The 23,913-nt window shown below is 37.6% G+C and overlaps 1 protein-coding gene across 1 annotated transcript in view; it reads left to right on the top strand.

Annotated features, from left to right (window-relative positions):
- Positions 1 to 23,913, top strand: part of LOC107083856 (otogelin-like) — a 77,180-nt gene that overhangs the window by 22,990 nt on the left and 30,277 nt on the right. Inside the window, exons 16-28 of the mRNA XM_015373359.1 lie at positions 2,263 to 2,395; positions 4,007 to 4,184; positions 6,242 to 6,366; positions 8,255 to 8,467; positions 8,562 to 8,727; positions 10,926 to 11,000; positions 11,376 to 11,419; positions 11,520 to 11,685; positions 20,087 to 20,194; positions 21,040 to 21,178; positions 22,892 to 23,026; positions 23,103 to 23,249; positions 23,606 to 23,725. Coding sequence (XP_015228845.1) covers positions 2,263 to 2,395; positions 4,007 to 4,184; positions 6,242 to 6,366; positions 8,255 to 8,467; positions 8,562 to 8,727; positions 10,926 to 11,000; positions 11,376 to 11,419; positions 11,520 to 11,685; positions 20,087 to 20,194; positions 21,040 to 21,178; positions 22,892 to 23,026; positions 23,103 to 23,249; positions 23,606 to 23,725 — 1,749 coding nt within the window. The remainder of the gene's footprint in view (positions 1 to 2,262; positions 2,396 to 4,006; positions 4,185 to 6,241; positions 6,367 to 8,254; positions 8,468 to 8,561; positions 8,728 to 10,925; positions 11,001 to 11,375; positions 11,420 to 11,519; positions 11,686 to 20,086; positions 20,195 to 21,039; positions 21,179 to 22,891; positions 23,027 to 23,102; positions 23,250 to 23,605; positions 23,726 to 23,913) is intronic.

Raw genomic sequence — 23,913 nt, 5'->3', positions numbered from 1 at the left:
CATCCCTTGCAGTGAGGCTAGCCTCTTAGGAGGTCTATGGAGCAGGGGCGGGTCATGAAGCTAGCTGCTCGATGCTGATTGGAAAAAGGATTTTTGACTCACAGTGGCCAGAGAGCAAGGAGGTTTTTCTCATGAGACTCAGATGAGAGAGGAAAAAGTGATACTTTAGTAAGAATTTTGTTGAACAATTTTTACCGTTGCAGTGATGTGATTTAAGTTTTTTTTAATACATTACATTACGTTTGGATTTCATTAACACATTAAGCCTCTCCTGTTTCAGGGAGCAGGTGCTGCCACTGGTACAAAACATGTGGTTGATGTAATGATGTGAGCTTTGATGATGTGGCAGGGCGTGACACTGGAAATTTATAAAATGCTTCTTTAAGTGGTATGATGGGCTGGCTTTCTGAAGAAGCGAGCCCGTTTGTAAGCGCCGCCATCTGTAACCCGAGCCATTTCTCTCGTCTGAGTAAGATTACAACTTCTGTCAAAAAATATGTTGTCTTTTCTCATGGTTATTTAATACATAAACCTTATGAAGTGTTATTTAAAGTGTTCCGAGTGATCTCTTCCCAGGAAAGAATTTGAGAGAGAAATCTTAAAATGTAAACATAGAGCTTTCCCTTTCATTTCTGCGCTTTAGTTTGATACACTTGATAAAAATTAACTCCTGTAAAATGAATCCTTAATTAAATTAATTAATCCTGTACTCAAGGCAGGAATTTGACTATTTTACTCTTTGCTTGTAACAAGCTTCTTCAGTTTTCCCATTCGATACGAACACATGTAGTCAGTGGCAATCTAATTCCTACCAAATTAAAACATCCCTGCCCACTGATTGTGTCACCAACATGTAATGATGTTTGTTGATCCTCATGGTGTTTTTTTGGCTTCGCTGCTTCTCGAATTGATGGCATCCCTAGCTGGCCTGAAAGTCATTTTAAGATGAATTTGTTATTGTGCCATACTGTTCACTATTAGATGATTCTGTTAGATGTTTAAGGTTTGGAGTAATTCTTAGAACCTAAATGTTGTAAACTTATTCACAAGTTTATCCCTGACCTGTCAAGAATGTTGTCAATAGATTATATTTGGGGGTACCGTATAAAGGTAAATGGTCCTAACTATAAATGCAAGGCAAAGTTTTCAAATGTTTTGAAAAAAGCTTTTTTAACATAATATTTTCGAAATTATGCAAACATTTTTCATGATGTTTTTATAAAATCCTAAAATAAAAAGAGTTTGTTGCCATGTTGTGAACTATTACAGGTAAGTTAAATAAGTGTCAATACTTTCACAAGGCACGTGTCTAGAAGGTGGATCTATTTCTGCTGTACTACAGCCTGATACTAGTTTCCAGCTTTCACTGGGGTTCGACCTTATGATTCTGAACAGTGTTGTGCTGATACAACTTTTTTGGCCCGATACTGATACTCGATACCTGTGAAGTATTGACCAATACCATATCGATACCCCTAATACAAAGTGAATCCAGCAGAACTTTTTATTGCCTACCTGAAATGGGTGACAATAGTTAAATAAATGGTAATGGTGGCCTATTTGTCGGTACTCGCCGTTACTTATACCACCATTTCAGTGCTGGATCGGGCCCTTCCCCGATACTGGTTTCAGTATCGGTTCAACACTTATTTTGAATTGTGCTGATTTTCATAGCTGGTTATATAAATGAAAACATGTGCAGCCGGATCTCCATGGAATCCAAATAAGGAGCCTTAAAATGTGTGGGCAAAAACAAAAAAATATCAAATGCAATAAGTTGCCATGTTGTGGTTGCCTTGTCTAGAGGTTGAATAGGATCTTGATTAAAAAACTCGATGAAATTATGGTTTATATTCTTAAAACTTGAAGTTGTATTTGAATACAACTGTGTAAATGCACTGGCAGATCATTGCACTGATTTTGAGTTGAATTAATATTCTAACTGTATCTGCTCTCGCTTGTTCTACCAGTCTCAAAACACAATCAATATGACTTTTCGACTTGATCTAAGACTGTAAGACTTGGTTAGATTGACACATTTTTTGCAATGCAGAAAAAATTAAAGGTATATTTATCGTTTGTAACTGCCTTAGTATTTCTCTTTTAATTCCTAATGATGATTATGTGGCCTACTTTTACTTACGTATTTCTGTCTAAACATTTTCACTTGTATTAGCAAAAAACTCTAAGCCTGAGTTTTGCATTTTATGTTTCTGGAATTGCTTCTGTGTGGGAAAATAGTCAATTTTGTCATGTTTACAGAATTTAGATGGGGCCTGCATCCAATCAGTGAACCTGGTCATTAATGAGGATCCAAGGACAGAGATCACTCTGAGTCACATCGGCGAGGTCTTCATGGCTGGGCAGTACCGTATCTCACTGCCCTATTCTGACGGTACTGTCTCTCATCCTTTATCGCTGACCAGCATTGTTCCCATCTTGGACTCTTCTTCTTTCAGCGCTCTGTGGGACATGCTAGACACAGATTGAATGACAGCTGTGTATTGAATTAATATTTACCTAATAGGATGCTGCTTAGAATTAGCATTGTGGGGCAGAAAGTGGTGTCCCTCTGAGTGTTGCTCTTATTACATGTCAACGTCTTCATGTCCACATCAATGGTCCTTTGTGTGTTTTTATGTGAAACTGTGTGAGGATCATTTGATACTTTGTACTCAAATGAATAAAATAACCATTTATACTTTATGTTCTGGGGCAGGATCTTGATGATAACCTTATTGCACTAATTTGTTCAAAGCTTCGTCTTTGTATCAAAAATTATAAATCCATTTGATGGGAATTATTTTTCTTTTTATATTTTTATTAATAAAGATCAACAATAAATGTCATATACTGAAATCTAATTCAATACTGTTTATTTGTATTTCTCAACATTTCTCCAAATATCAACTAAAAATGCTGGTGAAGATTCTCAGTCATCCAGGTCAAAGTCATACCAAAAAAGTTCAAAAATTTCAAAAACAAACCACTGGTGTCTTTTTTCCCTATTTTGAAGACGTTTCACTTCCCATTCAGGAAGCTTTATCCATTCAAAATGTCTGAATTAGCATTGAATCCTAAGTTTTATATAGAGTAGCCCAACAAAGCACCAAAAAGTTGTTTTTTAACTTTTTTGAATCAACTCATGATCCTATCCAGAACAAACAGATCCATTTCATCCATAAAGATTCCTATTTTACCCAAAGCCTTTAATAAAAATCTAATCTTTTTCAAACATTTCAATGTAAACATAAACAAATTCAGTTCATTAGATCAAAACAAAACTCCAAATTTGCACTTTAATGTATGTAAGGAAAGGGAATAATCTATCTAGCGAAGTCCAGATGTTACATTTCATCCATGACTTTGCAGCAATCTCTCATTGTGAGCAAACACATTGCAACAGTGGAAAGAACCCTTTACATTTTAATGTAAAGGTGGAATATCCAGAAGAATCACGCTGACTTGTACTGCCATTTTTTATGATTCAAAGGGAACTGAGACTAAAGGGAGAAAAAAAAACTAGAGATGGGGGGTCAATTTAATGGGAACAAATTAATCAGCTGTAATCAAGGTTGCTGCATGAGCAAGGACCTTGGGTTCAGTTTGCTCATGATAATTGCATATTTAAAAAAAATTAGGACAATAATTTTTTCTGTAAATTTGCATATAAGCAAGTTTTTTTCAAATAGTTGTTGGCATGGTTGACTTGGTGACAATAAGCAACTGATTAAATTAAGAAATACAGTAATAGGACAGTTGACTTTAGATTCACTTATGATTGATACATTACATCACAGCTTAAAGGTATCAATATATCAGTGGGTTTGTTAGGGTAAAAGAAAAACTAAGTACTGATTAATGAGTTTTTAATGGCAAATAGAAATACAGAATCTCAGCAACAGAACAGTCTCAAAATTTATGATCCTAAGTTGTTGAGATTTTTCTGAGTTTTGTTCATGAGATTTAAAAAAGTCTAAAAGTCTTCCTCGACCTTCTCTCACAGACTTCTTCCACATCCAGGAGCTGTCATCCATGTTCCTCCAGGTTCGGACAGGGTTTGGCCTGCATCTGCAGTACAGCTGGACAGAGTTTCGTCTCTACTTACAGGCTGACGAGACGTGGAAAGACAACACGGTGGGGCTTTGCGGCACTTTCAACGGCAACAGTCAAGATGACTTTCTGTAAGTGTGCGTTTGGTGGTCCTGACCCCTCTTGCGCCTTCCTTTAACCCCTCCCTCCTCCTTTCTAACGATTAAGAGCAACTCCTGTTACAGGTGAAGGGAGACAGGTGAAGTGCTTTTCCCCTCTGTAATGCACACGACTTGGGGCGGCCCCGCATCAAAAGACTCGCTCTCTGATCAGTTTTTTTAGGCCAACCAGATGAGCGCCCAACTGGACATGCCACTTCAACAAGGAATTTACTGTTAGTGGTAAAGGGGCTCCACTGTGCTGCCATAATGGCCGGATGTTGTAAATGGATATATACATCACTGCTGGTAGCTGAAGCTGGTGGTTGCTTGCTGCTATAGTAAACCAGATGTCTGTTATACACTTTTTACCCATCCAAGGTCCTCTGCCATCTTCTCACATTCAGCAAACTCTTGTTTATACCTAGTTAAAAAAATATACACCTCTGGTGTCTGAATAAAATACACCTGTGCTTTCTACTAATCTAATTTTAAAGAGAAATAAAATATAGAAATGGGACTAATATGTTAATCAGTTGTGAAGGCCCTGGTGGCACCCAGGTGGCATCAGAGTTGGGTTTAAGTAAATGCCTCATGTTAAAATCTATTACTGATGGGAATTAGACCTGTTGTTGTTGTTGTTTGTTTTTTAGACATTTGGATAATCTTGAGGTGAATGAAAAGAGGATATGTTAGGATGACAAAACTATATTTTGTATATGAACAGATTCTGAATATAGGCGAGAGGCATCATACTGAAATCATTTTGTTTCAAGGATGCTGACATCAGTAAGGTGTGTCTCAGCTTCCCATTTTGTAGCTATTAACAAGCTTATCTGCTCTAGATTGACTAGTAGAATGGATTCTTATTGCTGTGTTCTGCAATGCCTTTGGCTTTTAAAGGTATTCCAAATATTTTCCAAATAGTTTAGATCATATTTTTGAATAGCCCTTGTAGAAGCTTTATATTAGTGTCTGTTTTCCATCAGAAACTTGATTTGAATTGATGTGTTTTGGGGGCAGTGTTGGTTTTCAGCGAAGTTTCAACTATCTAGCTGTTAAAGCAAGAATATATAGTTTGAAGGTAGTGAATTAGTGTTTGAGACCCACGCTGTAAATCCTCACATTCAAAGATACAAAGATTGTTGTTGTGGTGAACGAAATGCTGCTCAGCCTGACTTTATCCTGAAAGGAAGTTGTCTGTTAATCTGAGCTGTATTACATTGTTTTTAATTACAACTTCTTTTTTTTTACGACTGTTACGCTATCTCTCAATTCTAATGCAAAACTAACCGCATAGTAAACTATTCAACATATTCTCATTATCAGTTCGTATGAAATCGTACGAAAAGTTATGCACACTATTTCGTACGTTTTGGACGTTTTTCGTCAAAAAACCACATCAGTGCGCATGCGCTGGCAGACAGAAAAAAAAAGCAGATACGCGGACGGACGTAAAACTGGGAAAAACAGTGCAATCATCAGTTATTCATGTCTCTAACTACGTTGCTTGCTGTTTTATATCTTAGGGTTAGGGTCAGGGTTAGGGCTAATTGTAATTTATATTCTATAATCGTGAATGGTGCAACTGATGCGCATGAGCATACGATGAAAAAACCGTCCAAAACGTACAAAATTATGGTGCATAACTTTTCGTACGATTTCATACGAACTCATAATGAGAATACACTGAACTATTAGAGGTCTTCCAATATATTGCAGGCTGTAGTCTTGTTGGTTCCTGGGTTTGCTTTAGAAGGTCATAACCTACTGTATTTATATTCACCTAAGGAAAACATTTTTCTATTTATTTTGCTAAGGATTTTCTTAGAATGTATGATGGTTTGAAAATTTATCCAAAAGACTTCTAAGTGCTCTGAGTATTGATTCATGAGTACGGTCATTTAAATTGTTGTATGTCTTCCAAAAAAAACAAAAACAACAAAAACTAGTTAGTGAAAGATTGTGGTACCATTGGATCACCAACACATGACTTTTGTTTTTAGGTTTGACCATACAGTATCTCATGATGCCTCCTGGTTTCTCTGTAGATCTCCATCAGGAATGATTGAAAGCTCGCCTCATCTTTTTGGAAATTCCTGGAAGGTGTCATCAGCCTGTTCACTGAGCCTGAGTACACCTCAGATAGACCCCTGTGACACTCACCAACAGGCTGGTTTGTTTTTTTCTCTTTTTTTTTCTCTTATTGTTTCTTTTGAGCAACTGGGCTTTTTGTTAAATATAGAATTCCATATTTCTATTTTGACCCTTTCATTGTGTTATAAAGACAAATAAAATATAGACTGCAGACAGTATTGAGAATGTGATGCTTGATCAATATTTTTTCGTCAGTGGCATAGCAGATTTTCTAAACTCTTCTTTTTATTGAGTTTTTATGTTTGCTTATGTCCCCATACACAACTTGTTATGGTCTTCAATAATAGACATTCTCCAAATAATTACTGTACATTGGAGTATTTTATTTTTGAAAAGGTTAATTTGCATGAACATTTGAAAATCCTCTTAATCTGTTGCCATGAAAAAGTCACATGATTATTTTTAATAGTTTAATGATAGAGGTTGTTAAAACAGTTAACATTACTGAAAATGCAACACTTGAGTTTATTTGCTCCAAGTAGAAGTCTTACCTTAACTCTGACATCCAATAGACTGCCAACTTTTTAGAGCTACCATTTTCTTTGAGTGGATAATTTAGAAACTCAAAAGTAAAGCAATTTTGCTTTACTTAAGGCTTTTAATTATCATATCCTCTATTTTTCCTCTCCATTTTCCTCATAATCCTACCTGCTGTCTTCCTTTTTATCCGCGACCGGTTCATGCCCTGGGCCTTCTTCGGAGAAGAAGGCCCAGGGCATGAAGGAGGCATCCAGGGAGCATCCAAAAAATATGTCTGAGCCACCTAGGCTGACTCCTCTCCATGTGGAGGAGCTCTACTCCAAGACTCTCCTAAATAGCTGAGCTCCTCACACTATCTCTAAGGGAGTGCCTAACCACCCTGTGGAGAAAGTTTATTTCTGGCATTAGTATCAGGGATCTTGTTCTTTAGGTCATGATCCAGATTTCATCACAATAGATGAGGGTAGGAATGTAGATTGACCTAAAATTTGAGAGCTTTGCCTTTTCACTCAGCTCTCTCTTCATCACAACAGACCGGTGCAGCCCCCACATTATGGTAGTAGCCACACCGATCCGTCTATCAATCTGCTGGTCCATTCTCTCCTCACTTGTGGACAGGACCCCAAGATACTTGGAACTCCTCCCCTTGAATTAGGAACTCTCCCCCAACCTGAGGAGGATTACCCACATTTTTCCTGTCCAGAACCATGGTCTTGGAGAAGCTGATTCTCATTCTGGCTGCTTCAAACCAGGCGGCAAACCCCGGCAGTGCATTCTAAAGGTCTTTGCAGGGGGGATCCAGCAACACCACATCATCTGCAAATAGCAGGAATGAGATCTGCTGGTTCCCAAACCAGAACCCTTGTGGCCCCTTTGCTGCAGCTGGACTCTCCTTTATAACACCCTGGCATGTGCCTTCCTGGGAAGACAGAGAGGTGTGATCTGTAGCTATTCCCGTATAGTTGGAACACACCCTCCTGTTCCTCCTCTTATGCAGAGTAACAGCCATCTCAGTACAGGGGCCTTATTCCTGACCTCCACGCGATGCTGAAGTCAGCAACGACAGCCCAACAACACTCAGAGTCTTCTGCATTTTCCAAAGCATGCAATCCTGGCCACAATCCAACCCTGGCTGTTTCTCAGATATTCTCACCTCTCATACTCTACCTCATCTTGTGTATTACTTTGGATAATTGACACAAAAGAAAAATAAACCCATCCACCTTGAATGCTTCTAAAGTACTTCTTTCAGCTTCATGATTCTAACTAGTTCAGTGTCTTCTTCTTCCATTCTTCCCTTTTAATTCACTCAGTTACATGCAGTAATAACTCAACTGTACATATGTGTTTGACCTTAAACCTTGTTCCTGAGAGACTTGCATTAGTGAAAAACTTAACATTGTCCCTGTGTTTTCACCAATGCCCAGTGACCTACGCCTCAGAAATGTGTGACATTCTTAATCAAGATCTATTCTCCGCCTGTCACGAATACCTCAGCCCGACACCTTTCCACCAGCAATGCCGAGCAGACACCTGTCGGTGTGGGACGCCCTGCCTATGCTCCGCTTTGGCTCACTATGCCCGGCATTGTCGGAGATTCTCTGTTATTATCGACTTTCGATCACACATATCGGACTGCGGTGAGAATCCAGCCAAGATATCATGTCTCTTTTTTGATGTTTTCACTTTACAGCAATACATTATTGTGTATTAAAAACCTTTTTTTTCTCCCAGCTGTCACTTGTCCTACCACAATGCAGTACGGCACCTGTGTGTCCTCCTGCCAGCGGCGTTGCTCCTCCCTCTCTGTCCCGCAGCACTGTGGGGAGTACTGTGAGGAGGGCTGTGTCTGCCCCCAGGGGTCCTTTTACAACCACCGAACTCACACCTGTGTGCACAAGTAAGACCTTACACCAAAGTTTCTGTCTGATCTCTTTTATTGTTTGATCATCTTTTCAAAAGACATTATCGTTTTGATGTTCACTCAGCAGTAAGTTGGAGTCTTTGCCTTTTCATTGCATATTTGAGCAGCTCTAGCCTTATTTGCAGTTAGTTTTTTTATTTTTTCGTGCAGATAGATGTTCACCTGGAAACAGTCCACCACACAAATCCTCTCAGAGTGATATTTGTATCTGCTCTGAATCTGGGGTCAGTCGTTAAGTGAAAATCCTTGTAGAGCTTGAGGAACCCCATAGTTGTCCTCTTCCTTTCAGTGTGCTCCGCCTCCACCCTTGAAGACTCACAGCTTAATTCCTCTTAAATGTCCCAGGTTTTTACATCCCCGTGCAACACGGTGCCTTACTTACCATGTGATAGAGTTACATCTAGGAATTCACCCTGAAACCCCCTTTTCATTCCCAGTCGGGCTGTGGACGACACAGATATTTGATAACCAGTGAGAAAGACTTTGCAGTGGAGAGGCTGATGTGAGGTGCTGGCCTATATTGCTTTTAGCTTGATACAGTTAAACACAGGATACAGCACCTATAAGTATTTGTTTTGTCCTTTGAAAATTGTATCAATCCTTGTTTCTTTTCTAAGCACTTTTCCTTGATGTATCAAAAACCTCCAGCTCTCATCTCTTCGATCTTCCCCATACCGACTTATATTTAATTTGCTCTTTGGTGTAACACAAAGCCCAATTTAACATAGTTATTCAAAATGTATAAACTTTGCATATCCTCAGATTCTTCATGGTCTAGAATAGAGCCACATTTACCCAAGGGCTCTGCAATTCTACCATAAATGAAAATGACCACTGCAGTTTTTATTTGTATTTTCCTTTGCACCACAATTAACAAATGTGCTCTGTAGATATGCATGTTTATAATTGGTAGAAGCCCTTTTTGTATTGGTTCTTGACACTGAATTCAGTCATTCATCAAATCAAATGGTAATGGTGGTAAGCTGTGTTGTAACCAAAGTTACCTGAGGCAGACTGACAGAATTGAGGTTGCCATACAATCAGGTCCACCAAGCGTCTGTCCACCAACTGCAGGCAATTAGGTTGAAGCGCTTTCCAAAGGACACAATGGTAGAGAGTGACGGAGCAGGGCCTCAAACCTACCAATTACTGGAGGAACCCCTACTTTACCTTCACCTCACCATACTAGATGAGGTCTATTGATGCAAATAGTTCTATCCAAGAAAATTTGAATTGGTGGGGGGAACATCAGTCCTTGTTGAACATAAAATGCTGAGTACAGCCAAGAAGTCTATGCATTAAACAGTTTTACTGGAACTTAATACAATGATAAAACTTCTAAGGGTATGTGGAGGTGGCGGCTGGTGGAGTTTTCTCCAATAACCAATCAAATGTATACGAAGGTATCACACCAGTACATTTATGGCAGCTCTGGGTGCAGGAGAGCTGTGCCCAGGATTGTCCTACTACTGCGCATGTACAAATTTTAATGAGAGTCTATGGACAAAGATTTTTGCACCCTAGGGTGGAAATACCACCACCAATCGATTGTTACCAATCCAACAACGAAACAGCTTTATTTGTGATTAAAGATGAAATATCTATCTTTCACATCTAAAAAATATATTGATATATTTCTAAATTATTTTATTTCATTTTTATTTTTTTATATCTTAATCGAGATCATTGGGTGAATGGGGCGGTGCCCTTGCGCCCTCTATTGGCGGCCGCCAGTGGTGTGTGGTGATGATAATACAATGAACTGCACAAAGTAACATTCCCTTAAATCAAAGGATTACCAGACAGCAGACAAAGCTCTCCTCTTCAGCTCCAGGGTTCTGTTGTTTTCATGGCCTGAAAGGTCCACTTATCCAGAATCCGCTGCATCTTGCCTGGGACAATGCAAACTCTAGGGTTATTCAGAATTGTACCAAACAGTAAGGACAGTTTAGCCAAAGCATAAGTGCTTATGTTTTGTTCTCAACTTGAGGTTTTTCTTGGACAGTCAGAATAAAATGACAAAACAAATGAAACTTGACTAAATTAAACTGAACTTAGATTAGGTTGTTTTTATTGTATATTTATGTATATACACATGAATTTTTAATGCAGTTGTTCATATCAATGATCTGAGTTCAGCAACAGGTTGTGTTGTTGTAATACTTTTTAATCAGGAGCGAGTGTCCCTGCAGTGTCCTTGGAGTAGACTACGAGCCAGGAGACGTGATTTTGACATCAGCAGGTGTTCAGTAAGATCTTTAAAATTTCTTTCTCTCAATGTGCCCCTGATTTTAATGTGTTTTTCTATACTGCTGATATTTTTATTAAAAGGACTTGGCAGCCTGATGGATGAAGATCTTTGTGAAGTTTTAGATTCCTTAAGTATCTGAAAAGACAATCACAATTGTGCATTAAGTTGTCATTTAAATCCATAAATACCATAAATGTATGCTATGCTATAGGGGAAATAATTGCATTTGAGCACATTTGTATTTTGTAACTGGCAAATGCATTGTGCTGGGTTTCATTTTTTGAAATGCCTAATATTATAGTGTGCAGGAAATAAAGCTCAACATGTATGATGATAATATTTGCTGATCATATAACTTAATGATCCCCCACAGGCTTTGTCTTAATGGTAAACTGGTGTCCCAAACTACAGAATCTGGTAAGATGATTCTTATCCAGATTAAGCTTTCTTGTGCCTAACTTAAGTGTTTGGATTTGTTTGATCACATTTTCTTTATTTTCCACCTAACTCCCTGCAGACAGGCTGTGCCCACCGGGTCAACTCTATCTGAACTGCACAGATGAGCAGAACAACCTCATGCCAGGAAGGGGCTTAGCCTGTGAGCGCACCTGTGAATCATTCCTGCTCAACATCACCTGCTCTGCACACGAGCCCTGTGTCTCTGGATGTACCTGCCCCCCTGGGTGAGTAGTGGCTCATTGTGTTTGTGTATGGAAGCTGATGAAATACCAATTTATTCTTATTTTCAATTTTGTTGTATCAGATTGCAAACCAGGCCTAGGATTCTCTATCTCTATTTTCAAAATAAAAAAGTAGAGAATTGTTTAGAGGATCTCTGTGAGGTGAAAATCTGGAGAATAATTTTTAATGCATAGTTTCACTGTTTATTTAGGCCCTTCATCCCTTGTTACATGTCACGCAAGATAGGTTTCTTTTAATGATTAATTAAAGGTCAGCAGCATTTAAAAAAATCTGTGACAGAAATGGAGGAAGATCTTGATGGTTTGGCATCTTGATTTTGGATCAAGCTTAATGACATTTGACCATTGCTGCATAAAATATGAACACAAAAGCTAAACAATGAATAAAGTTCTGGCTTTAAATTTCTGTATTCAAACTTAAATAAAATAAAATGCAAGATTGTCATTAAACACTACATCATATAAAAATGCAATAACTCCAGGTATATTTATAAAGTTTCAATCATACACAAGCCAATTCAAAATGCTTTATACAGTAGGATATCAAACAGCAAGACAACATCAAAGCATTAGGATAAAAACATTATATAAAGGATTTTATAAAATCATAAATCTGATTGTTTAATCAAAGGCATTAAGCATAATGGTTTTCAGTACTGATTAAAATGCATCTAAAATTTGTGCACATGTCACGTTTTCAGTAATTTTTTTTTTTTACCAGAGTTTAAGATCTTAAAGATCAAATTCTGCCTCGTTCTATCTTGTTTAGTTCTGGTCCGGAGAACACTGTGTTAGCATGTATCTGAACACCTGGTGCTTCTTCTTTGGTCACTCTCTACAAGCAACTCTGAAATGTACTTCGGCTGTAGAGCATTTAGTGTTTCATGAACTTAAAGCAGACATTTGATACCTATTTTCTGATAATCATGGAAAAACAATAAACCACTGTAAAAACATCAGGGATGCTTCATAAGTCATCCAGAACCTGAAACCCCACTGGAGTGACTCACTTGTTTCTGTTCGCCAGAAAAGCAGGATGACCTTAATGATGACATCAAACTCTGGATCTGATGTTGAGTGCTTGATAAGAACAGTTAATAACTCCCTGAAACCTGAGAGGGAACAGGTTTAGTGGGAAAATATGGACACAAAGGCATCTCATTGATGGACAGTGATGATGTAGGTCTAATGAAGGCACTCTTTAAAGTTTGGGAGGTCAACTCAACCTGAATCATCAGTCTGACCAGTATGGCCATGTGTTGAATTGTGCAAGCAAAGCCGATCAAAGATAATTTTAAGATTTATAACTCTACTTAAAGTTTGGTTTTGTACTTTTATTTAGCAGAAGTTTTAATCTACACATCATGAGCATCATTGACCTATTATTTTTTTATCTTGTGCAATATGATCACATGACACACGACTGGAATTATCAAAAGCAAGAATCGTGCCTTTCAGTTACATTTATTATGCAAATTTATTCAAAACTGCTTGCATAACTTGTTAAATGTACAAATGCCCTTTGGTAAATCTACAATATTTGGAGCTCAAGATTCTTTAACGTGACAAGGCAAATGCCAATTAACACCTAGTTAGTGACTTATTGTAAAACTAATAGGTTTTAATTTTGGGGAACCTACAGATTTATACAACTTGGGATGTCTTATGGAACAATGTATAAAGATCTGAAATATTCATGATTGTTTATACTGAACTACAATAAGCTCAGATATTGCATCACTCTGCCAAGTTCAGGTACAATATCCAACCTGTCACTCTGAGATGAATGTCAGCAACTAAGAAAGCAGGAGCTCCTGTAAAGTTTTAAAAGAGGCTTGAAGTGGATTTTATTTAATAACCTACATAAATAGTTTGACACAAGGTGACAGTGGCCTTGGATGAAGGAGTTTGCCTTTCAACCGCAGGGTTGCTGGTCCAAGCCCTGGCTTTGGCTTTCAGTGTTGTTGTGAATGGGTAAATGACTGAATGTAGTTTAAAGTGCTTTGGTCAGGTCTCCTGAAAAAGTGATACATAAGTACAGGCCATTTACAGGCCATAAAAGCAGGTTTTGTAATGGATGAAGTAGAACAACACGAAGCTTGAATTTTGGCCTAACCTCAACCATGAGAAAAATCAATAAAATATTTTCAAAAGCTGGGGTGGTGCTAGGAAACTAATAAGATTGCTACTAAAAAATGTTTGATCTGTCAGTCCAAACAGAGCATTGCACAGTGTTTAATGATAACATACTGGGTTGATCTTATAACGATGTCTCAGCCATTATTGAAATTGATGGTTTTTTCTAGCTAAGCCTTTGAAAATAACCAACAATTTCAATGCCTTTTTTACTGACAAAGTAAATCAAATACTAAAAGATATATTTGACAAACTCTATGTTGCTAGTAATAGTAATAACTCAATTGAACTGATTAAAGAAATTATATTGCAAGATACAAACTGCAATGGAACAGTTTATCAGGTGCAGTTTTCCAATAGCCTACTGTTAAGTTTAATAAAATCTAAAGATAAATTATTGTAATCGTACATTGATTTAATGAATTAAAACAGTCTTCAATTCTGGTCTGTTAGTATAATTGTAATTAATTGCGTTAATTATTTTTTATGCATTAAAGGGTTTCTAATTAATTACTCTTAATTATGATAAGATACACCATTAGGTACCTGTTGTATCAGAAACAAGAGCTTGCCAAAGGTTCCTAGATCCACACTGAATCTTTAATAACTGGAACTGGGGGAATGCATATGTTGTCTTGGCTGAGACGGTCCTGTTACTTGGCCCTGTGGGGCAAATCTGAAATATAATTGGTTGAGGAAAATGTCCCTCACTAATATTGCTAAGGTAACAACAGTCAGCACTGCAGAGTCTGAAGATATTAAATAGACATAGCAGCACACTGACTCCCAAATGTGATTGGAAAAATATAGCAACCACATAAATGTAAGGCTGTGAAATAAAGAGAATTGATTGTTTGGAATACATTATAACAGCTGTGTAGAACAAAATTCAAGTTTAGATTAAGAATGTAGGTTAGTGTTTCTGATAGATTTTAGTCCAGCAGGGAAGGCTTTGAAGGCACAGACCGCCCACCACTAGTTTACAGAATGTGCAGTAGAAGGAAGAAGAGCTATTTCACTAACAGATATCAGTCTGTGTATTTTGATTGCAAATTTTCTACCATCAGGGGACTAGATTATGGTTCGATGAGGCAGTTTCCTTGGTCCTCTGCTTTTTTCTATTTTTACAAATGATCTTCCTCTTGTCTTTCAGAGTTTGATAATTTTAGCAAAAAGAAATAGACGGGGTTTTTAGATGGGTAGACAATAATAGGCTTATTTTAAATATCAGTCACACAAAAAGTTTAAGTCTTGGTTTAAATTATTCATTAAGTAATGTTCACTAAATTTGAAAAGCAAACCTCTGTAACAGTTGCAGAAGGTTGAGCTTTTAGGTTTAACAATTGAACTGGTCTTGTCATATTGAGAAGTTAGTAAGCAAAATGGGTAGGGCTATCTCTTAGAAAAGGCGCACTGTCTAGTTTATGAGAGCTTTTCAATAAAACAAGTTATAATATCATTAGTATTATCTCCCCTTGGTTATTGTTCAGCCATATGGACTTGTGTTCCAAAGAAAAATAGCTTCAAATGTTGCTGAACAAAGCTGTGCGACTGTCCCTTTCGATGTCCACCATGGACCTGCATTTACTGTATGCATCAAACTCTCTCTTGGCTATCTGTTAAGAAAATATAATTGATAAATCATCTCATCTTTTTGTAATTATATTTGTAAAAAGATGGAGCATAAGTCTTTGTATTGTAACATTATCTATGTTTATGAAAGGCACAGTTAATCTACAAGGCAACAAGCAACTGATCACAAAATAGTTCCAACAGCGAAAGCCTGTGCGATGCAGAGGACAGTGTTATACATTATAGAGCTGCTGGTCAGTGGCTTCAGTTTAGAAAAAGGACCCATTATTTCAGATGTTTTAAAGTCATTCTGAAAACTTTTTTTCAAATCACTTTTTCTTAATTACTATTTTTTTCTTTAACCCTTTTATGTTTTCATTCTGGTGATGGACCCCAAGAGGACTAGTTGCAAACCTGCTGGGTAATTAATGGAGCATCCTAACAAATAAACACTATAATTGACCTGTAACCAGTTTGCCTAGAAGCTCTAATTATTTATTATAAAATAAGAAAACAAAAACTGATCTGTGCTGAGCCTGGCTTCATCAGCTTATGTGAGAGACATGAAAATGCAACCAAAGAAAGCCACTGGGGAGAGCATAGAAAATTCACACAGAAAAGCTGTTCAGTGTATCTCTTTTCAGACTAAAGTATTTAAAAAACAAAACACACACACAAAAAAAAAAAAACGAAAAAAAACAAACAAACAAAAAAAACACTGAACTTTTTGGTATTTATCTGCAGCAGAACTTTTAAACCTCTAATGGGAAATAATTAGCTGTGGTGTTGACTGAGGACTCCATTGTATTTTTTCTTTCACAAGGAGCACTTTGTTTATGATCAAAATGTCGACCATTCATTACTCCGTTCTGTGTCAGCTGAGTTCATATAAACCTGAACTTTTAGGTCCAAAACTGAAGCCTGCACTTTCCTGGAATATGGTTTCAGATTACAGTTTATATGTACACATGATGCTCTGCAAAGGTTTAACAGCCCCTCCAGAGGCTTCACATTTTGTGTCCAAACAACTGGATTTTTTACAGATATTTTTAACCATACTGGATCAGTAATTCTCCAGACTCCATGATCATCTTTAACGGTTTCTTCCACCTTTTTAAATTGCAGAGTTTTTGATTTATTTATTATTTCTGAAAATTTTTAAAGATTTGTAGCATGCAGGCTACCTGACTATGACAGCAGACTGTCCAGGGTTTCCCTAAAACTGAGGAAATCAAAAGGTGGGAAATGCAAAACATATGTTTACAAGCAGATAATAATGTCTTCTGGAAAAAAAAAAATCTGTAAAATAAAATAACTAATAGATGCAACTTCCCAACCCTTTAAAGGTGGATCTAGATTTTTTTTAAGCCAAGGCAACTGTTGGAAAATTTGCAGAAATAAAAAGATAATAAAACAGACATGAACATCAATGATTAGATTAAGATTCTCTGGAAAACTTTGCCACTGCTTTTACACACAAAAATGTCCTTTATGGTGGGCTAAAGGAATACGTTGAAATGTTTTAACATAAAGCCAGAATTAATTAATTTGTTCAGATCAAAGTATTTTAATGTGCTACAATATTACAATGATAATCTAGATCTAAATCCAATTGAAAATGTGTGGCAAGGGTTTATGAGTGATGATTACAGATGTTCGTCAATGAATCTGACTTAGCATTACTTATTTAGGTATTTATTCCAGGGGGTGCTGAATAAAGATGCACATACAAGTTTATGGACACTTATTTATAATGAAGTTAAAGAAAAAATAGAAAACAATACATATATTGTATTAACGCAGATAGCTGAATTAGGGGTGAGGTTTTTGAGCCTAGTGTTGAACTTTTGGAGTTCAGGCGTGCAGCAGAATAACTCAGCTGAACTGTTTTGGGAATTTGCTTGCTCCTTTTCTTTCAGTTGAACAGTACCATCATCCTCATTGTCTTTGAAACTATCACAGAACAATGCACATTGTCAGTTATTTGCAACAAGTTTGTAGGTCAGAAGGATAAGTGATTGCAGGATCTTTGATCAGAGTAATCGATACAGACACTTGGCGTGCAGATAAAGGAAGCTGTTAACAGCGTTTTATCTGTCGTGTAACTCTACTCAGATGAACCTGAGGTTTATGGCGGCACCATTCACTATGTGACTTCACTGTCCGCTGCCCTGCCAGTAGATGTAGCTCAGCTCTGCATATAACAAGATTCTTATCTGTTTGGTAGTTCAGAGAGTAGTAAAGCAAATGCAGGTATCCAGACTTTTTCTTTTTCTATTTCTGTGAATCCCAATTTTCTGTTTTTTTTTCATGTACAGGAGTGTAAATTCCTTTAATTCACAGTTGCCCATCTTTAAAATTTGCTCTCTTTGCCCATTTCTATCCTGGAAAGAAATAACTAACTTTTCTTTAGGATTAAATCATTGGGTTCATTTATTTTTTTTATATTTGTTTTTGTTTTGTTTTTGTCTGCTTTTTATTTTTCAGATTTGGAGATCATAGACCAATAAATCAAAAATAGAATTTATATACTCATTTATTGCCTTCCACTTACTTAATATATGTAAGGTCACTGGGGTAACCTTTTCAAGAAGGAAAGACATGGACCCCTCTCTTTAGTGACATGTTCCAGCAAACTTGGAGGATCAAAAGCAGCCTCAATTCTCTCTATCTGCTTTATGATTTCCCCCAAGTAGAATGTACCTAAGAGAGTCATCCTGATTAATACTCTGAACCACCTCATCTTTCTTTTGATGCAAATCAACTCACACCAGTCTTATGTTGGTTAATGGAGTTCATCGTGTCATAAACATTTTAGAGCACTGATACAAAGTCCTCATTTCACCCACCTGTTTTTAGAATCTAGTTATTATAGTCAAATCACTATGCTATTAACACAGGTGAGGAAAAAAAATCAAACTTTTTTTAACGGTTTGGTACCCATTAATATGTTCTCAGACGAAGCCCTGATCACCCCTTTCCATCTTGCACTCTACCCTATCATCTTTGAGAGTGAGACAAGACATTTAAACTTCTCTGTTTAAGAGAAAGACTCTCCCTATTCACCTGAATCTTAACCCACTATACCAATCCAGCACACAACTGAAAATGTCACAAAAATGCCAACACAACTAGATCATCTGCATAGAACTAAGATGAGACCTGATTATCCAAAACCAGCCACCATAGTTCCCTTTGGTCTATAAACACCACACACTCTAGGTAACTTTTTTACTGATTTAAAACTGCCCTTGTCAAGGTGTTCATTGACATCCATATAAATACAGACTGTGGAAGAACATTCAATCCCGTTTATCACTCCATTTTCTTGGTGTGGTTTAAAAACTGGGTTGCATTTCTGGTACAGCACTGGACAAGTTTAAATTCTAGTTGAAGTAAAGAAGCTTTCTTTTTCCTTGTCAAAAGGGACAGTAGGTTTAAATAAGAGACCACAGAAATCACCAGATTTTTAGTGTTCTCCATCTTAGCCCCCCTGACTCAGACAATAATAAACAACAAAAGTGACCATGAATAAATAACAACAAAACTTACCATAGATATGCAGAGTACACATAGCTGAACATTAAGATGTCATCAGGTGACTATGTACCTATGAAGGCGCTTGATAAAAATCAATGTATTGATGCGCCAAAATTATTGTCAGCTGAATCAAGAGAAAACCTACTGTAAATAATAATTTTTGGACCAAAAAAGAAAAATTCAGAAGTTAGCTTATAGCTCGAAATTTGGGTATAGTAATCTCTTCAAAAATGTGTTTTCTATCATATATCATTTATATTATCCTACTGTATTTGTGTGTCACTTTTGTCTCTAGATACATGCATATACTTTTCTTTTTCTTTGTTTTTTTTTCGTGAACAGCACTTTGAATTTTCATGCCAACTAAATGTGCTATATAAATAAGCTTGCCTGACCTAGTTTTTAGTTTGCCAGTGTAATTATTTGAATTTAATTATGTATAGAATTTCCTCAGACACACTTCTTCAGAAGGTCTCAGATTGTATTTCCATCTCTCTTTATGTCTTTGAATTCCTATCTCTAGAAAGGACTGAGGCAAGTCCTGAATTGGAAAACTGCAGGTTGGAAATGAGGCAATGGCACTTGCTGGAGTTTAAGTATCCCATGGTCTGGTCAAGAATGAGGGTAGAGGAACTGGGAGATTTATAGGCTGATTTTGAGCTGCAATAATGAAAAGAATGGGATATTAAACACTAACAATGGGAATAAGCATCCTCTGTAGAGAGGGCAGGTTCATCCTTAGGTGTGGGCCTTAAAGTTTACAGTAGAATTGGAAATGGAGAGTTTTGGAGATATTCCACGAGTGGCTCGAGTCTTCAGTGAAGAGACCTCGCTTGTCACTTTCTTTGGGGGAAACTTTCCCCTTGATTGAGCTGCAGGAGGTACTAATTATGATAAAGGAAATCCAAAGGCACCTGATGGTCCTATGATCCAGTTCCATGTAGGTGGAAGAACAGACAGAACAGGAACATGCTCTTTACCATGTTTTAACATAAGCGAGGTTAGCATTTAATCCCACCCCTCACTTTACGCAAGATATGGAAGTTATTTGTTTGTAATGCACTGTGAGGGAAATGTTTCCTTGATTTATCCTAAAACAAGAATTCCTGATCACATGTTTTTTTTTCTCATCCAGGTTACTAAAACATGGGGATGAGTGCTTTGAGCCTGATGCTTGCCCCTGTCTGTGGAAAGGAAAAGAATATTTCCCTGGTGACAGAGTTTCCTCCCCTTGCTATCAATGGTAGGTTCACACATATGATGTCATTATGAATAATATGATTCCCATTTTATCTGTGTAATTATGGCAACGGGAGGGGTGGCCTAGTGGTTAGGGCATAGAGCTTGAAATGCTGAGGTTGTGAGTTCAATACCCACTCCCACAGACTGCTACTCTGGCTCTCTAAGAGCCAGAGTATGTGCAAGACCCTTAAACCCTGATTGCTCCGCGGGCGCCCCATGATGGCAGCCCACTGCTCCCCAAGGGGATGCGTTAAATGCTGAGGTAAATTTCTCTAATGTGAGATCAATAAAGTTTAATTATTATTATTGAGGCTTACATTGTTTTTCTAGATCGACTAGATTGTCATTTTCCAGTTTATCATAAATTTGTGTTTCTCTGCTGAAGAATTATCTCAGAAATGAAGTCAAATGTCCAACATTTTATACAGCAGACTTGGCCTGGAACTACAGAGTCCTGAGGCTGTCAGGGTAGCAAAAGTTGCCATCTGATATGTGTAATTCTCTGTTATCACGAAGCAGAAAAAAGGCCTTGAAAGGCGCTGACAACAGAGAGGGCCCTTGTACATGTCTCTGATTGCATCTGTTTCAAACTGTTCATGGGTGGTGAAAGAAACCTCCCCCTGATCTCAGTTATCCTTCCATCCTTCTCCTTTAAGTTACAGCCAGCAAAGATGATGTAGCTGACAGCTTAATGGCACATGAGTGGCAATCTGGCCTTGGCCAATTTACAAGCACTTTTCTGCCTTCAATAAACCAGGGTCCTCACAAATGATAGATAAAAAAGTTTCTGCACAAAGTGGCAACAATTTGCTGTTAAACCATTAAACCTTTTTTCTGTCTTTGTAGTGTTTGCCAACATGGAACGTTCCAGTGTTTGTTTCGCCCATGTCCATCCATGTGCACGTCTTATGGTGATCGCCACTACAGGACATTTGACGGACTGCTGTTTGACTATGTCGGTGCCTGCAAAGTTTATTTGGTTAAGGTACATTCAGTAAAGCAATTTATTTCTATTTTAATTCATGTTTAAATTAAATCTCAATACAAATTAAGTTATTATTGTTATTGTTATTGTTCTTAACCCTCACTGTAGTCTTGTTTAGCTGCTTCAAGCAGGTTAACCTTCAGGATAGTTCTGTACTTAGCTTCATCCTTATACCTGTTAACTTCCTCTGCACAACAAAGACCTCCTCACAGTATAACTGTGGGACCAGCATGCTTTTCTGTGGGAACTGTGTGTGTATGACATGCTGCTAGTTTTCCATTTCACAGTGTTTTGCATGTAGGCTAATAGAAAATGAATAAAGAAAACTGGCATCATTTGACCAGAGCACATCCATTAGCTTATTTGCTGTGGAAATGCTTTACTTTCACCACTAGGGCTGGGTATTTTCACCAAGGTCCTCAATTCGATTTTGATTCATACAGTTCTAAGTCGATTACGGTAATTTCTACTGATTCGATCTGTTTTTACAATAAAGAAAGTGGTTCAGCTGTGTTTCAAAATGCTCATGTATTTTATTTTTTCCTGTCATATTAAACAAAAAGTGCAATCTTGTAAATCAGACAGTTTAAACTTGCAATGTGAACAACACTGTCTTAAAATTACAAACTTGTTTGTGAAAAGTGAGAAAACAAAGCCTCACACGAGAAAGCAGACATGACACAGCGGGGACACAGCAGAGATGCATGAGCTGCATTATCTTGACTGCACAAACCATATTTGCAACATTGTCTGTAACAACTACAGGGTGTTTGCTGGTCAGTCGACCCCAATTTATCAATGTCTTCAGTCAGCCTATTGGCTATATTTGCAGCTGTTTGGTTTGAAGTAATCTTAGTGGTCTGTAGCACGAGATGTGAGGCGCCACTCATTATGAATCTAGCGGGAAGTCACCCTTATGTCACATATCCAGCAAATTATATTTAGCTGTTTTAAATCCAAAATGGTTCCAGACATCAGACTTCAGTTTGGACAGCTTGCTGAGGGGTGTGTTACTTTGGTCAGCATTCCGCTTCACTATAAAACTAATCGATCCCATTCCCTACACGTCGATTTTGCAAAAATGTAAAGGAATCAGTCCAAAATCGATTAAATCGATTTTTTTACCCATCCCTATCCACAACCTGTCTATTTAGGTGAATGCCCACTTCATCATAGCTTTGCAGGAAGATGGCGTGGTATGTTTTTCTTGCCAGCTTTGAAAGAGATGACCTCTCGCTAAAGAGATGAGGGAGATAACTGATGGTGACAATAAGGATGGGTTTTAACCAGGCATTCAAACTGCCAAGATATTTGAAGAAGATTTTCTTTGGCTTTGGTTCATAGGTGGGTAAGTCCAGATCTTTAGAGGTGATGTCCTTCATATTTAAGATATTTCCCTCCTTAAACACCAAATTTATAATGGATCCTTAAAGTGCTCCTACAAGAACTTGGACTAAGGTGACATGGAAAATAAATGCAGTCAGGTCACATCTTAATTATCTAAGACCAGAAATGCCAGACTCTGAGGGACTTGATGGATGGTCGAAGACATGAACTTCCTTAATGGACGGTCTGCAGAAAAATAGAAAAAAAAATGAATCTTTTCAAACTTAAAGAAATCTAACCTCCCTGTGTTTTAATTTCTTATTTTTGATGAATGTCTTAGTTGTTTAGATCTCTGCTGCTACTAAGGCTGTAACCTCTCATACACAGAGCAGCGCTGATGTGGTGCTGAATGTGATGGCTGGGAACGTTGACTGCTTTGACAGTGGAATGATCTGCAGGAAAACACTCCTTATCAACATGGGAGGATCTTTCATATCTTTTGATGATGATTCTGGGAAGCCAGTAAGTGCCATTTTTACATTGTTTTATATTTGAATAGTAAGATGAGAAAGTTAACAGGATTCTCCATCTCATGAAGAATCCATCAAGTGTGATTGACAAGAAGCAGCAGATGTTTATTTGGCCGGCTGGATACTTTACAATAATTCACTTCCCAGAAGAAGATGTGACGGTCTTATGGGACCGCAAGACCACAGTTCACATCCAGGTTGGACCTCACTGGCAGGTAGGACCTCAGTTTTGACTGTTTTTACTTGCTAATCCTCAAAAAAATCTCTTTCCTTCTCAGATTCCTGTGTTCTGACTGATCTAATGAAACCTCTATGGAAATTGAAAATACACAAATTATATTTTTTAGGGTGCAACTTGAAAAACATTAAAAGGCCTTTGAACTGTACTGTAATTGGATCATCAATTAGCTCACTTCTGCCATTGGTGGTGAGACACTGTAATACATGATATAGTTAAAGAAAGTAAGAGCTGCGTACTTCTAAGTGCTAAACCACTGCATTCTGTGCAGAGAGCTAAGCTCATTATAAAAATGTAAGGAAACAGATAATTAAGACAACATGATGTTTTTAGGGGAAACTGAGTGGCCTGTGTGGGAACTTTGACCTGAAGACGGTGAACGAGATGCGGACGCCTGATAACATTGACTCTCCAACACCACAGGAGTTCGGAAACAGCTGGACAGCAACAGAGGTGAAGGGAGCATCCTCTACATGATTTATATTTCAAAGATGGGACACCTAGAGTTTTATCAATCAACCCCAATGCTTTTTAAATGCTTAAATTCGCCTTTTTTTAAATGGGTACATCTTATGGAGACATGAAAACTCACTATTTCCAGAGCATTTTTGTTTACATTTACAAGACAATAACATTGATAT

The sequence above is a fragment of the Cyprinodon variegatus genome, unplaced genomic scaffold (genome assembly GCF_000732505.1).
Source record: "Cyprinodon variegatus isolate N-32 unplaced genomic scaffold, C_variegatus-1.0 Scaffold86, whole genome shotgun sequence".
NCBI classification, from domain to species: Eukaryota; Metazoa; Chordata; class Actinopteri; order Cyprinodontiformes; family Cyprinodontidae; genus Cyprinodon; species Cyprinodon variegatus.
The sequence above is the reverse complement of the archived record's forward strand: the minus strand, read 5'-3'. Positions and strand labels throughout refer to the sequence as shown.